Below are 13,110 nucleotides of genomic sequence, written 5' to 3'. Positions count from 1 at the left end.
CCGTTGTGTGATTACTCTGATTATAATAATTAATATTACGTTGTTGGGAGAACGGGGTGTTACAATTGGTATCAGAGCAGGTCGGTCCGTCCGGCCAATTAGTAGAGTCGTGTCGAGCCATGTAGAGTTGTTTGACAATTTATATTGTCTTAGTTGTGCTGATTTTTGTTGTTATGTAGAGTAAAGACCTGGAGGCTGCGAATATTATCTGTTACAAGAGAAATAGAATGGCTGGAAGAAACGATGCTGCGGTGGCTGCTGCGTTGGAAGCTGTAGCCCAAGCTATAGGACAACAACAGAATGTTGGTGCTGGTGTTAATGCTGATGTAAGAATGTTGGAGGCCTTTCTGAGGAATCATCCTCCTACTTTCAAAGGAAGGTACGACCCTGATGGAGCACAGACATGGCTCAAAGAAGTTGAAGGAGTTTTCAGGGTTATGCAATGTACTGATGACCAGAAGGTGCGTTTTGGTACGCACATGCTAGCTGAGGAAGCTGATGACTGGTGGGTGAGTCTCTTACCTGAATTAGAGCAAGGTGATGCAGTTGTGACTTGGGCTGTGTTTAGGAGAGAGTTCCTAAACAAATATTTCCCTGAGGATGTTCGCGGAAGAAAAGAGATTGAGTTCCTTGAGCTGAAGCAAGGAAACATGTCGGTGACAGAGTATGCAGCCAAGTTTGTGGAGCTGGCTCAGTTCTATCCACACTATACTGGAGATAATGCTGAGTTTTCCAAGTGCATAAAGTTTGAGAATGGTCTGCGTGCTGATATTAAGCGGGCCATTGGTTACCAACAGATCCGTGACTTTTCTGCTTTGGTGAGCAGATGCAGAATCTATGAAGATGATACTAAAGCTCACTACAAGGTGATGAGTGACCGTAGGGGTAAGGGACAGCAGAGTCGTCCGAAGCCTTACAGTACCCCTTCTGACAAGGGCAAACAGAGGATGCCTGAGGAAAGGAGACCCAAGGGAAGAGATGTTCAAGCTGAGATAGTTTGCTACAAGTGTGGTGAGAAAGGCCACAAGAGTAATGCATGTACTCAACGGGATGAGAAGAAGTGTCATCGTTGTGGCAAGAAAGGGCATATCATGGCTGAGTGCAAGCGTGGTGACATGGTTTGCTTCAATTGTGATGAAGAGGGTCATCTTAGTTCTCAGTGCAAGAAGCCTAAGAAGACTCAGACTAGTGGGAAGGTGTTTGCATTGGTCGGTACACAAACGGCTAATGAAGATCGACTTATCAGAGGTACTTGTTTCTTTAATGGTACTCCTTTAATTGCTATTATTGATACTGGTGCTACACATTGTTTCATTGCTGTTGATTGTGCAAATAAGTTGGGTTTAGTTATGTCAAGTATGCCTGTGGAAATGGTTGTTGAAACTCCAACTAAGGGTTCAGTAACCACATCGTTTGTTTGTCAGAGTTGCCCTATATCCATGTATGGTAGAGATTTTGAATTTGATCTTGTATGTTTGCCATTGACGGGTATGGATGTGATCCTTGGTATGAACTGGTTGGAATACAACCATGTGCATATTAATTGTTTTAGAAAGACGGTGTACTTTTCTTCTGCTGAAGAAGAGAGTGGAGCAGAATTTTTATCTACCAAGCAGCTGAAGCGGTTAGAGCATGATGGAAACTTAATGTTTTCCTTGATGGCGTATTTGTCTGTAGAGAGTCAGTCGATAATTGATAGATTGCCCGTGGTGAATGAATTTCCTGAAGTTTTTCCTGATGAGATTCCAGATGTGCCACCAGAGAGGGAGGTTGAATTTTCGATTGATCTTGTACCGGGTATGAAGCCTGTGTCGATGGCTCCTTACCGTATGTCAGCCTCCGAGTTGGCAGAATTGAAGAAGCAGTTGGAAGAATTGCTTGATAAGAAGTTTATAAGACCGAGTGTCTCACCTTGGGGAGCGCCGGTATTGTTGGTGAAGAAGAAGGATGGTAGCATGAGATTGTGCATAGATTACCGTCAGCTTAATAAAGTGACGATAAAGAACAGGTATCCACTTCCGAGAATTGACGACTTGATGGATCAATTAGTGGGTGCTCGCGTGTTTAGTAAAATTGATTTGAGGTCAGGTTACCATCAGATTAAGGTGAAGGATGAAGATATGCAGAAGACGGCCTTTAGGACACGGTATGGCCATTATGAATATAAAGTGATGCCTTTCGGTGTTACTAATGCGCCTGGTGTGTTCATGGAGTATATGAACAGAATTTTTCATGCTTTTCTGGATAAGTTTGTTGTTGTATTTATTGATGATATCTTGATTTATTCTAAGACTGAAGAAGAGCATGCAGAACATTTGAAGATTGTGTTGCAGGTGCTGAAAGAAAAGAAGTTGTATGCAAAGTTGTCAAAGTGCGAGTTCTGGTTAAGGGAAGTAAGTTTCCTTGGCCATATTATTTCTGGTAGTGGTATTGCAGTGGACCCGTCGAAAGTTGAAGCGGTATCGCAATGGGAGACCCCTCAGTCAGTTACGGAGATTAGAAGTTTTCTTGGTTTGGCTGGTTATTACAGAAGATTTATCGAAGGATTTTCGAAGTTGGCACTTCCATTGACTCAGTTGACCTGTAAAGGTAAAGCTTTTGTGTGGGATGCTCAGTGTGAGAATAATTTCAATGAGTTGAAGCGAAGATTGACGACGGCTCCAATTTTGATTTTACCAGAGCCGGATAAACCTTTTGTGGTATATTGTGATGCGTCTAAGTTGGGTTTAGGTGGTGTGCTTATGCAAGATGGCAAAGTAGTGGCTTATGCGTCGATACAATTGAGAATACATGAGAAGAATTATCCTACACACGATTTAGAGTTGGCTGCTGTGGTTTTTGTGTTGAAAATTTGGAGACACTATTTGTACGGTTCCAGATTTGAAGTGTTTAGTGATCATAAGAGTCTGAAATATTTATTTGATCAAAAAGAGTTGAATATGAGGCAGAGAAGGTGGCTAGAGTTGTTGAAGGATTATGATTTTGGTTTGAATTATCATCCGGGTAAAGCCAATGTAGTTGCAGATGCCTTGAGTAGGAAAACGTTGCACATGTCGGCAATGATGGTGAAAGAATTTGAATTACTGGAACAGTTTAGAGACTTGAGTCTTGTTTGTGATTTGGCACCTCAGAGTGTGCAGTTGGGAATGCTGAAAATTAATAATGATTTCTTGAAGAGTATCAAAGAAGCCCAGGAGGTTGATGTGAAATTTGTAGACTTGATGGTTGCTAGTAATCAGAATGCAGATGGTGATTTTCAGGTTGATAATCAAGGAGTGTTGAGATTCCGAGGTAGGATTTGTATTCCTGATAATAATGAATTGAAAAAGTTGATTTTAGAAGAAAGTCACAGAAGCAACTTGAGTATCCATCCGGGAGCTACAAAGATGTACCACGACTTGAAGAAACTGTTTTGGTGGTCTGGGTTGAAGCGAGATGTCGCACAATTTGTATATGCTTGTTTGACTTGTCAGAAATCGAAAGTTGAACATCAGAAGCTTGCTGGTTTGTTGACGCCTTTAGATGTGCCTGAATGGAAATGGGATAGCATCTCCATGGATTTTGTGACTAGTTTACCAAACACTCAAAGAGGGCATGATGCCATTTGGGTTGTTGTCGATAGATTGACGAAGTCGGCGCATTTTATTCCAATTAATATCACTTATTCGGTAGCTCAGTTGGCGGAGATTTATATTCATAATATTGTGAAGTTGCATGGTGTCCCGTCGAGTATTGTGTCGGATAGAGATCCGAGGTTCGCTTCGAGATTTTGGAAGGGCTTGCAAGAAGCTTTGGGCTCTCAGCTGAAGTTGAGTTCAGCGTATCATCCGCAAACAGATGGTCAGTCAGAAAGGTCGATTCAATCATTAGAAGATTTGTTGAGGGTGTGTGTACTTGAGCAAGGTGGAGCTTGGGACAGTCACCTACCATTGATAGAGTTCACGTACAACAATAGTTACCATTCGAGTATTGGTATGGCACCTTTTGAAGCTTTATATGGTCGGAGGTGTAGAACTCCTTTATGTTGGTTTGAGTCGGGTGAAAGTGTTGTGTTGGGACCTGAAATAGTTCAGCAGACTACGGAGAAGGTCAAGATGATAAGAGAGCATATGAAAGCGTCACAGAATCGACAAAAGAGTTATAATGACAAGCGTAGGAAAGACCTTGAGTTTCAAGAGGGTGACCATGTGTTCTTGAGAGTCACTCCTATGACCGGTGTGGGTCGTGCTTTGAAGTCCAAGAAGTTGACTCCAAAGTTTATTGGTCCTTATCAGATATCTGAGAGAATTGGCACAGTGGCTTATAGAGTTGGTTTGCCACCACATCTTTCGAACTTGCATGATGTGTTTCATGTGTCGCAACTTCGGAAGTATGTAGCGGATCCTTCACATGTTATTCCTAGAGATGATGTGCAAGTTAGAGACAACCTTACGGTGGAGACTTTACCTTTGAGGATTGATGATCGCAAGGTGAAGACGTTGAGAGGCAAAGAGATACCTCTAGTGAGAGTTGTTTGGGGAGGAGCAACTGGTGAAAGTCTTACTTGGGAGTTGGAGAGTAAGATGCAGGAGTCATATCCTGAGTTGTTTACTTGAGGTAATATTTCGAGGACGAAATTCTATAAGTTGGGGAGAGTTGTAACGCCCCATTTTTATTCTATTATTTTTAATAGATGTTTGAATATTTTTATATGACTTTATTTGTTATATATATATGATTTTATGTGAAATATATATTTTATATGATTTTTGTGTGATAAATGTTATGATGCTATTTTATTATATGATTTATGGAGTTGTATTTTATTTGAATGAATGTTGTTATTATTTGATAGAAATAATATGAGAAATAGAAATATTATAGAAATAGTATTTATTTTTGGTTAATGGGAATTAAGTGGAAATTAATAGAAATTAAGGGAGTTGGGTGAGAAAAGAAAAGAGAGATATTTTTGAAGTAAAAGAAAGAAAAGGGAGAGAAACATTTTTCACGTAAAAACATTAGAAGAAAACTGGTTTTGGAGAGAAAACCTAGAAGAGGCCAAGAGAGAGCTAGGAAGGAATCGATTACGGTAGCTTGTCGTTTGGTGTTGCTGAACTAAGGTAAGGGTGGGATTCCTTTCAATAATCATGGTATATAATTCTGATTTTTGATGATTGTGGTGTTTTGGGCATTAGGGTTAGAAAGTTTTAGGTTAATTGTTTAATATGATGAATTGTGTTGTTGATGCATGTTTCTATGTTATTTGATTGCTATATTGTCTAATTGAGCCTGAAAACTACTGTTGAAACGTATTTTGGGTAATCAGGGATTGAAAATTGGGATTTTGATTGAAACGTCGGTGTCTGAATGTTCCACAGACAAGTGATTATGTGAGGTTGGGAAAACGATTTTTTGAGTGGTTTAAACTTGAATTTTCCTGTAGAATATGATAGAGCTTAGTGTCAGGAGCGCATGAGCGAAAACGGCATCGAAAACGGATTAACGGTTTAGGTTTTACGCACGAAAACATGAGAGGTAGAAAATCTGATGTTGTTTGTCGAACTATGAACGTGCCACGATGGCATCCCAACGTGCCACGATTTTTCCAGGAACGAAACCATTTTTAGGCTGTCCAAACGTGCCATGATGGTACCTTAACGTGCCACGATGAAGTATTGACTTAGACTATTTTTGACCTATTTCTATGCCTTTAAAGGGGTCCTAAGATGTATAGTAAGACCCCAAATCCATAAACTTAAGTGTTAGGGATTTAGTTGAGGTGTTTTATGGATATCTGACTTATGTTCTATTGATCAAAACTTAATTGCTTTTGGGGGATGTTTTAGACTTTGAGATGAATGTAATTGATTTATAAATATATACTATGTTGTTGATTCCCGTTGTTGACGTTGTTGTAACGTCTAATGTCAAAGTTGGGGAGTGTGTCATAATTGTCGTAGGCACATTTGTTGTTGTTGTAGTCGTTGTTTAAGTTGTATGTTGATATACACAAGTCGAGTCCATATGCATACTCATGTTCTGTTGGGGGCTTATGCCCTGGAATGTTTATCATTCAAATTGTTGGGGGCTTATGCCCTGGGATGCTTTAACCATCCAAATCGTTGGGGGCTTATGCCCTGGAATGCTTAGCATTCAACGCGCGTAGATTGGTACCACCTGCATGATGCATTAGTTGTTGTTGTCGTAGCATTGTCGAGTTGTTGTTGTCGTTGTAGCATTGTCGAGTTGTTGTCGTTGTCGCATGGTCGAGTTGTCGGTGTCGTGGTTGATAATGAAATTGTTGTTGTTGCTGTACCTTGTTGCTGAAAATAATTATGTCGTTGCTATGTGTTTATTTATATACAATATTAATGATGTCTGTTGTGATGTGCTTGTTTGTTTTCATTAATTTGATGAATTATATATATTATTATTGGATAAGTTTCTCACCCCTTCTGCGTATATGTTGCCTCGACCGTGGGTAATGTGCAGGTAATGATGACTTGTAGGTTGATTGGCTCAAGTGTCTAGGGCTCTGATACATATTAGGATGGGGATCGTCGCGAGTGTCTTCTCATTTCTCTTATGTATCACATATTTTGGAAAAGACTTGCTATTAGAATAAAGCTGAATTATGTTGTGACCTTTGTGCCAAGATTTTTATTGATGTTGAATTTGGTTGAATTTATATTTTAAAGAATTATTCCGCTGCGGTTTGTAAGATAATTTAAATGTTGGCATTTAAATAAATAGACAATTTTCTATTATGAAATTTTGATTAGCAGTGTGATACTCCGATGTGTGATTACTCTGATTATAATAATTAATATTACGTTGTTGGGAGAACGGGGTGTTACAATTAGTCTTTTACCTTTTTTTTTAAATACCACAAGTTATATTCTTGCTATTCTTGTGTCATCTGGTTCGTACAATTTAGCAAGAATTCTGCTCTTTACCCAAACCGTTTCGCTCATACCCAAAGTAAATGTCCAAAATACCCCTACGCATGTTAACTCACGCTAGTGTTAAATTTACGCATGTTAACTCGCGCTGCGTGACTTAAGTTACGCGGCGTGACTTAAGTTACGCAAAAAAAAAATACACTGAAACCCAACGTGAGTTAACTCACGCTAGTTATAAGTTTGCAAAAATCACATTGAATCCCAACGTGAGTTAACTCACGTTGGTTTCTTTCATTGCTACTAGTACATCCATTCATGGTAGTGGTAGTTGTAACACCCTATTTCTATTAAGCGGTAAAACGCGCGAATACATCAGAAATATTGTAGAAATAGATGCTACGTCTCAAAATAAAACCAATTAAAGTCATGCATATATATAATATTTCAACGATCACAGCGGAATTCAAATCATAAACTTCAACATATACATGCCATGGTCAACTATATCCTCATATGAAAATACTCCAAGTCCGACAAGTGGACAATAGCAACAACATAGCAACAGAATCCAAAAACAACAAATAGACACTAAGCCTAATCAGAGCCTAGATACTAAGACACTGACACGACAACGGAGAAAGCTCCCGTCGTCCAAACATCCAACAAGCAAACTCACCAAGCATCTAGTCCTGCACAACGTCTACCCATCCATACAGACAGGTAGGCGGTCGAAACCACTGGGGGTAAGTATTACATTAATCATAATTCACGAAATAAACATTTATCATGAACATTGGAAATGAAAGAATATATTCAAGAATAAAAATCCATACATATATTCATAAGTAATCACAACATATGCATATTATCATTCCAAGTTCATCTCCACAAGTGTATCATACACGTATCACATATACATAACCCTTCCTCCTAGAACACTAGCATCACATGATCATTATTATCCCCCCATCACTTAAATTTCAAGCTATCACATTAATATCATAGCATAGCATGCATATTCAACCTCTAATCAAGTCATCAACAAAAGCTCATCATTTATCAACATCAATCAATGAAAACATTACTCACTTCATTACTCATCTAGCATGCTTATCTTAACAAGTACAATTCATCATATCGAAGTTATAAGCAAGCCATCGTCATTATCAAAGAACATCACCACCTCATATATGTATATATATATATACATATACAAATCTCACCTCATCATTATTATTAAATAACCATCATCAATTGATTCACCAAGTGTATAAGCACAAACAATTAAGGCATGCAATTAGAGCATAATACAATTATTCACAACCATCCACAAAATTCACCAATGTATTATTCACAACCATCCACAAAATTCACCAATGTACATATACACCAATCCACATCATCACAACATTCACCAATTTCACCAATACACAAATTCACCAAGTCATATATTCAATTATGACACAACTCATCAATTATTCAAATGCATGCAATGTTCTAGACTCTTCTCTAGATGCATGTGGTACCAAAACACCTCAAGGTCGTCACCTTCGATGCAACAAAAACATCGTATGTAAGAGTACACCTCCTCTTACTATGTAAAAGTACACCTCCTTTTACATTTCAACAACAACAACATGGTATGATGCATGGGCATATAGCAATGACTCGATAATGCACAACCCCAACATAACAACTATCAAAAACAATGTAAAAGTACACCTCCTTTTACATTTCAACAACTCAACAACATTGCATTATCAAGAATCATGCCCATACATTCAACAATCACATCTCACAAAAAAATTCATCAACATTCATCAACATTCATCAACATCGATTTACAATTCATTTCCATTTACATCACATAAATCAAGTAAAATGGAATAACACAACAATTTATGATAAACATCATTCTCAACCTTCCACAATCATTCAAACATAATTACTTAGTCATATGTGACCTATTCACAAAAGATTCATAAGACTTTAGTTCATCAAGGTTCATTTCTACTAAGTTCGTCTCCAAAAGTCACCATTTAAAAATAATAGAAGTTATGAACCCAAACCAACTCTACAAGCTCAATTGCCTATGCCATGTATTCTCACAAGTCACTTATAGGTGCAGTAGAGGTTACATAAGCATTTCATCGGCCAAATACGATGAATTCATGAAAACACAAAGTTCGTCTCACTTTATCGTTCTACAAAAGAATTCAATTTTCAAGGCAAAATAAGTTAACTCGTTAAACCCTTTAAACAAAGTTATTTCTTTCATAAAAACACCCCTAGATGGTTAGGATAAGGCCCCTACACTTTGGAACAAGTTTGGCAGCAATTAGATTGAAGAAAAATGCATTTTTAAGGTTTCTTGTCAGACATGATCGTGGCACGTGGGTCTTCCATCGTGGCACGATTTTTCCAGAGTAAAAACACTTAAATTTCTGGGTAGAATCGTGGCACGATGGCCCCGCATCGTGGCACGTTCATAGTTTGACAGACAGCACCAGATTTTTGACCTTCACGTTTTCGCGCATAAAAATCAAACCGTTAATCCGTTTTCGATGCCGTTTTTGCCTACATTCTCCTAACACTTAGCTCTATCATAATGTACAGAAAAATTCAAGTTTTAACCATCCCAAAATCATTTTCCAAAACCTCACATCACACTCACTTTTCAAAACGGTTAACACTCGAATTTTCATACGAAAATCCCGTTTTCTCCCAAACGACTCGACTAACACAATCACAACATGAAAACAGAAATTCTACCAAGTTCAATTCATCCAACAACATCAAAAACTCAGTCAACAACTTCATATTTCAAAAGTTCATTTTGGTCCTTCACATGAAAAACTTAACACAACTTCACAATTTTGAACTACAACCACAAATCACATCATAATTCACCAAATTCATGATACCCAATACATCAATTCATCAACAACACATCTAACAACAACAATAACATCTAATCATGAAATCATCCACAATTTAACAACCACAACTTCATTCTTCATCAATTTCACACCAAAACATCTCATATTCATATATACCCATTTTGACATACAATTTCAACAACAACAACACAATTATCATTCAATTCATGTACATAATCATGTCAACAAAATTAGGCACGAAATTCAACAACTAAAATCAAATTAAGCACTTAACCACAATTATGTAAAGAATTAGGGTATAATTGAACAAAAAGGATTATGATTAAAACCTAACCCCCTTACCTCTAACACCAAGAATCTTTAATTCAAGCCTCAATTTAGCTCCTAGGTGTTGAATCCCCTCTTCTAGCTCTAGCCCTTGCTCTTGTTGTTGTCTCTAGTCTCTATCTCTTCTCTTCCCAAATGAAATGAAATGAATGATGTTGTGAAACCTAATTTTCACCAACAACTAGAGTTTATATATGTGCTCTATTCAATTGGGCTTATCTCTCAACCTTAATGGGCCTAACCCATTTCTATTCTAACACCCCGAAATGTCACTACTCACTTAATGGTAAATTACAACACTAACGGTTACTTACCGGTAAATAAAATAATTACTACATTCTCTCTAGTAACTTGGTAAAATAACATTCTTACTAAGCACTAAAATAATTCTCATCCAAAATTACAAAATTACCCCTACTCTCAAAATGACCAAAATGCCCCTAAGTCCAAAATGACTAAAATACCTTTCTACACCGAATTCTACAATTCCCAACCAAAAATGCACACAGATGCAAATAATCACATATTAGCACACACAACACACATAAATAAATAATAAAATAAAAACTAGCGAAAATCGGGCTGTTACAGTAGTAGTAGTACATTCATTCATGGTAGGGACCGCATGATTGAATCATTTGATAAAATCATGTCATGGTTAGTGGGCAACAGATGTCATGGGTAGTGGGCAACAGCAAGATATACTCCTATTCGGCCATACACTTTCATTGGTAGTAGTTTGTCATAACAATATATAATAATATTCGGCCATACACTTTATCAAAATCCATTTAAGATAATTAACATATATAAGATAAGATGTAAACCTACCCCTCTAGCACAGCCAGAAGACAGTGATTGCAAGACTGAATCATGTAAGAAAATTAAGGGATTCAAAATGTTAATCTAATTGTGCCACTTAATGCAATATCACTGTCTTATATTTGTTGCCCACTAGCCATGAAAACCAACGTGAGTTAACTCACGTTGGGATTTCAATGTGATTTTTGCAGACTTATAACTAGCGTGAGTTAACTCACGTTGGGTTTTAGTGTATTTTTTTTTGCGTAACTTAAGTCACGCAACGTGAATTAACTCACGCAAATTTAACACTAGCGCAAGTTAACTTATGCTGCGTGAGTTAACATGCGTAGGGGTATTTTGGACATTTACTTTGGGAATGAGCGAAATGGTTTGGGTAAAGAGCAGAATTCATTTAGCAATGCTCGACAAAACACCCAATTGATTCTTGAATTGTTACTGCTAATTATACTCACTCCGTTCCTTTTTAGGGAAATGCTAACCGGTGCCCCCGGGCACTGTTTAAGGATATGAAAAAGGAAATTATATAGTGTAGTTAATGCATTGAAATTGTGTAATTAATTTATAATAAAGTCAAAAACAGTTTCCTTTTATGGTAATAATTCCTTTTTATGGTATGCTTAACCAGTGTCCGGGGCACCAGTTAGCAGGACCCTATTTTTAATTAGGTGGTAGGAACTAGGAAGAGTATTTGGTGTATAAAAATTATTTTGTTGATATTTTAAGCCTTTGGATTAAATGAAATAGATAGATGGGATTTTGTGTCAAATTAATTTTGATAACATGAACTCATTTGTGTCAAATTATTCTGTTCCAAGAACTATATACTCCCTCCGATCACATTTATAAGCAAAAAACACCTTTTTAGGTTCATTGAATAATTAATGTATCTGGTCACATTTATATGTTAGATAAATTGGTTATTCAATGTACCTAAAAAGTTGTTTTTTTGCTTATAAATATGACAAGAGGGAGTGTATATATATATATATATATATATATATATATTTAGAGTGTATATATATATATATATATATATATATATATATATTTAGAGAGAGAGAGAGAGAGAGAGAAGATATACTATGAGAATGACATTTTTATATGAGAATAATGAGAATGAATAAGAGCCATGAGATTAAAAAACATTGGTTGAGATTAAAACATTCCTAAATGAGTCATTTGTCATTAACATCATGATATAATTGTGTTTTTTTTATTGTATCAATAATATTCTTTTTTTAAAAAGGGTGTCATTATTATTCATTTATTTCAGTCATCATCTCTCTCCATGGTCTTCATCTCCTCCATTGAAAAATTCATAATTTCCATTTCAAGATATCTTTTCTTCATTGGTTTCCTTTAGAATTCGGTTCTTATCACACCATAGAAATACACATCCATCCATTTCTTTGATTTCAATTTTTTTCCTTCTAAATTGTTGTCTTTTGTAACCATTTTTTTATTCTATTTTGTCTTGATCCTGTTTGATCCATGAGGAAGAAGCTTGATACTCACTAGAACCATGACCCATGCTGACGCACTGGTCTTATTTTCATGTAGAAACTCACAATGTTACCTAAGCATATATTATACCATAGTAGAACAGCCCTCCTGATGCAACAACATACACGATTAGAACCATTACAGATAACATAATTTTTTTTGAAACATGTTAGACAAAATCATCTTCACCTCTTCAAGATCATACTCGAATATGTATGTCCTAAACTTCACACAATACTTGTTGACAGCACTTTCAAAGGATGAAGTTGAATTTTTGAGCAAAGGACCTGCAACATCATAAAGATTTAAAAAATAGGAAAAGATATTAAAATACGCCGTAATTGTGAGAAAAAATAACCGTATTACCTGTCAAGCAGTGATAGGACAGCAGAGTTTCAATACCACGACCCTCCATTTGAATCAACGATAGAATAATGGAAGGAGAAAGGAGACTGATTTTATAGACTGATTTTAATATGCAAACCGTGCTTTTTTTAACTTGCAAACGGTGCTGTTTTTTTTATTTTTTATAATATGCAACCTTGTGGCCCTTTTTTTTAAAGAAATTTTCAACCGTGTGGTTTTAATGCTAGTTAATTTACAATTGATTGGGTGTTATTTTATTTCCATTATGCAAACCGTGTGGTTTTCTTTTAATATGCAAAAGGGAC

At 36.7% G+C, this 13,110-nt stretch overlaps 1 protein-coding gene across 1 annotated transcript; it reads left to right on the top strand.

The window, feature by feature from the left end:
• On the top strand, positions 1-12,740 carry LOC146925564 (uncharacterized). The gene is made up of 2 exons (XM_085711990.1): positions 1-1,827; positions 12,688-12,740. Exons 1-2 carry the CDS (start codon positions 228-230, stop codon positions 12,738-12,740), a joined length of 1,653 nt encoding a protein of 550 aa, XP_085568116.1. The 5' UTR covers positions 1-227.
• Positions 12,741-13,110: the final 370 nt, after the last annotated feature.

This window comes from Medicago sativa, chromosome 5 (genome assembly GCF_051527215.1).
Source record: "Medicago sativa cultivar Bolivia chromosome 5, Bolivia_mono, whole genome shotgun sequence".
Lineage (NCBI taxonomy): Eukaryota > Viridiplantae > Streptophyta > Magnoliopsida > Fabales > Fabaceae > Medicago > Medicago sativa.
This window is presented reverse-complemented; position numbering and strand designations above follow the sequence as displayed.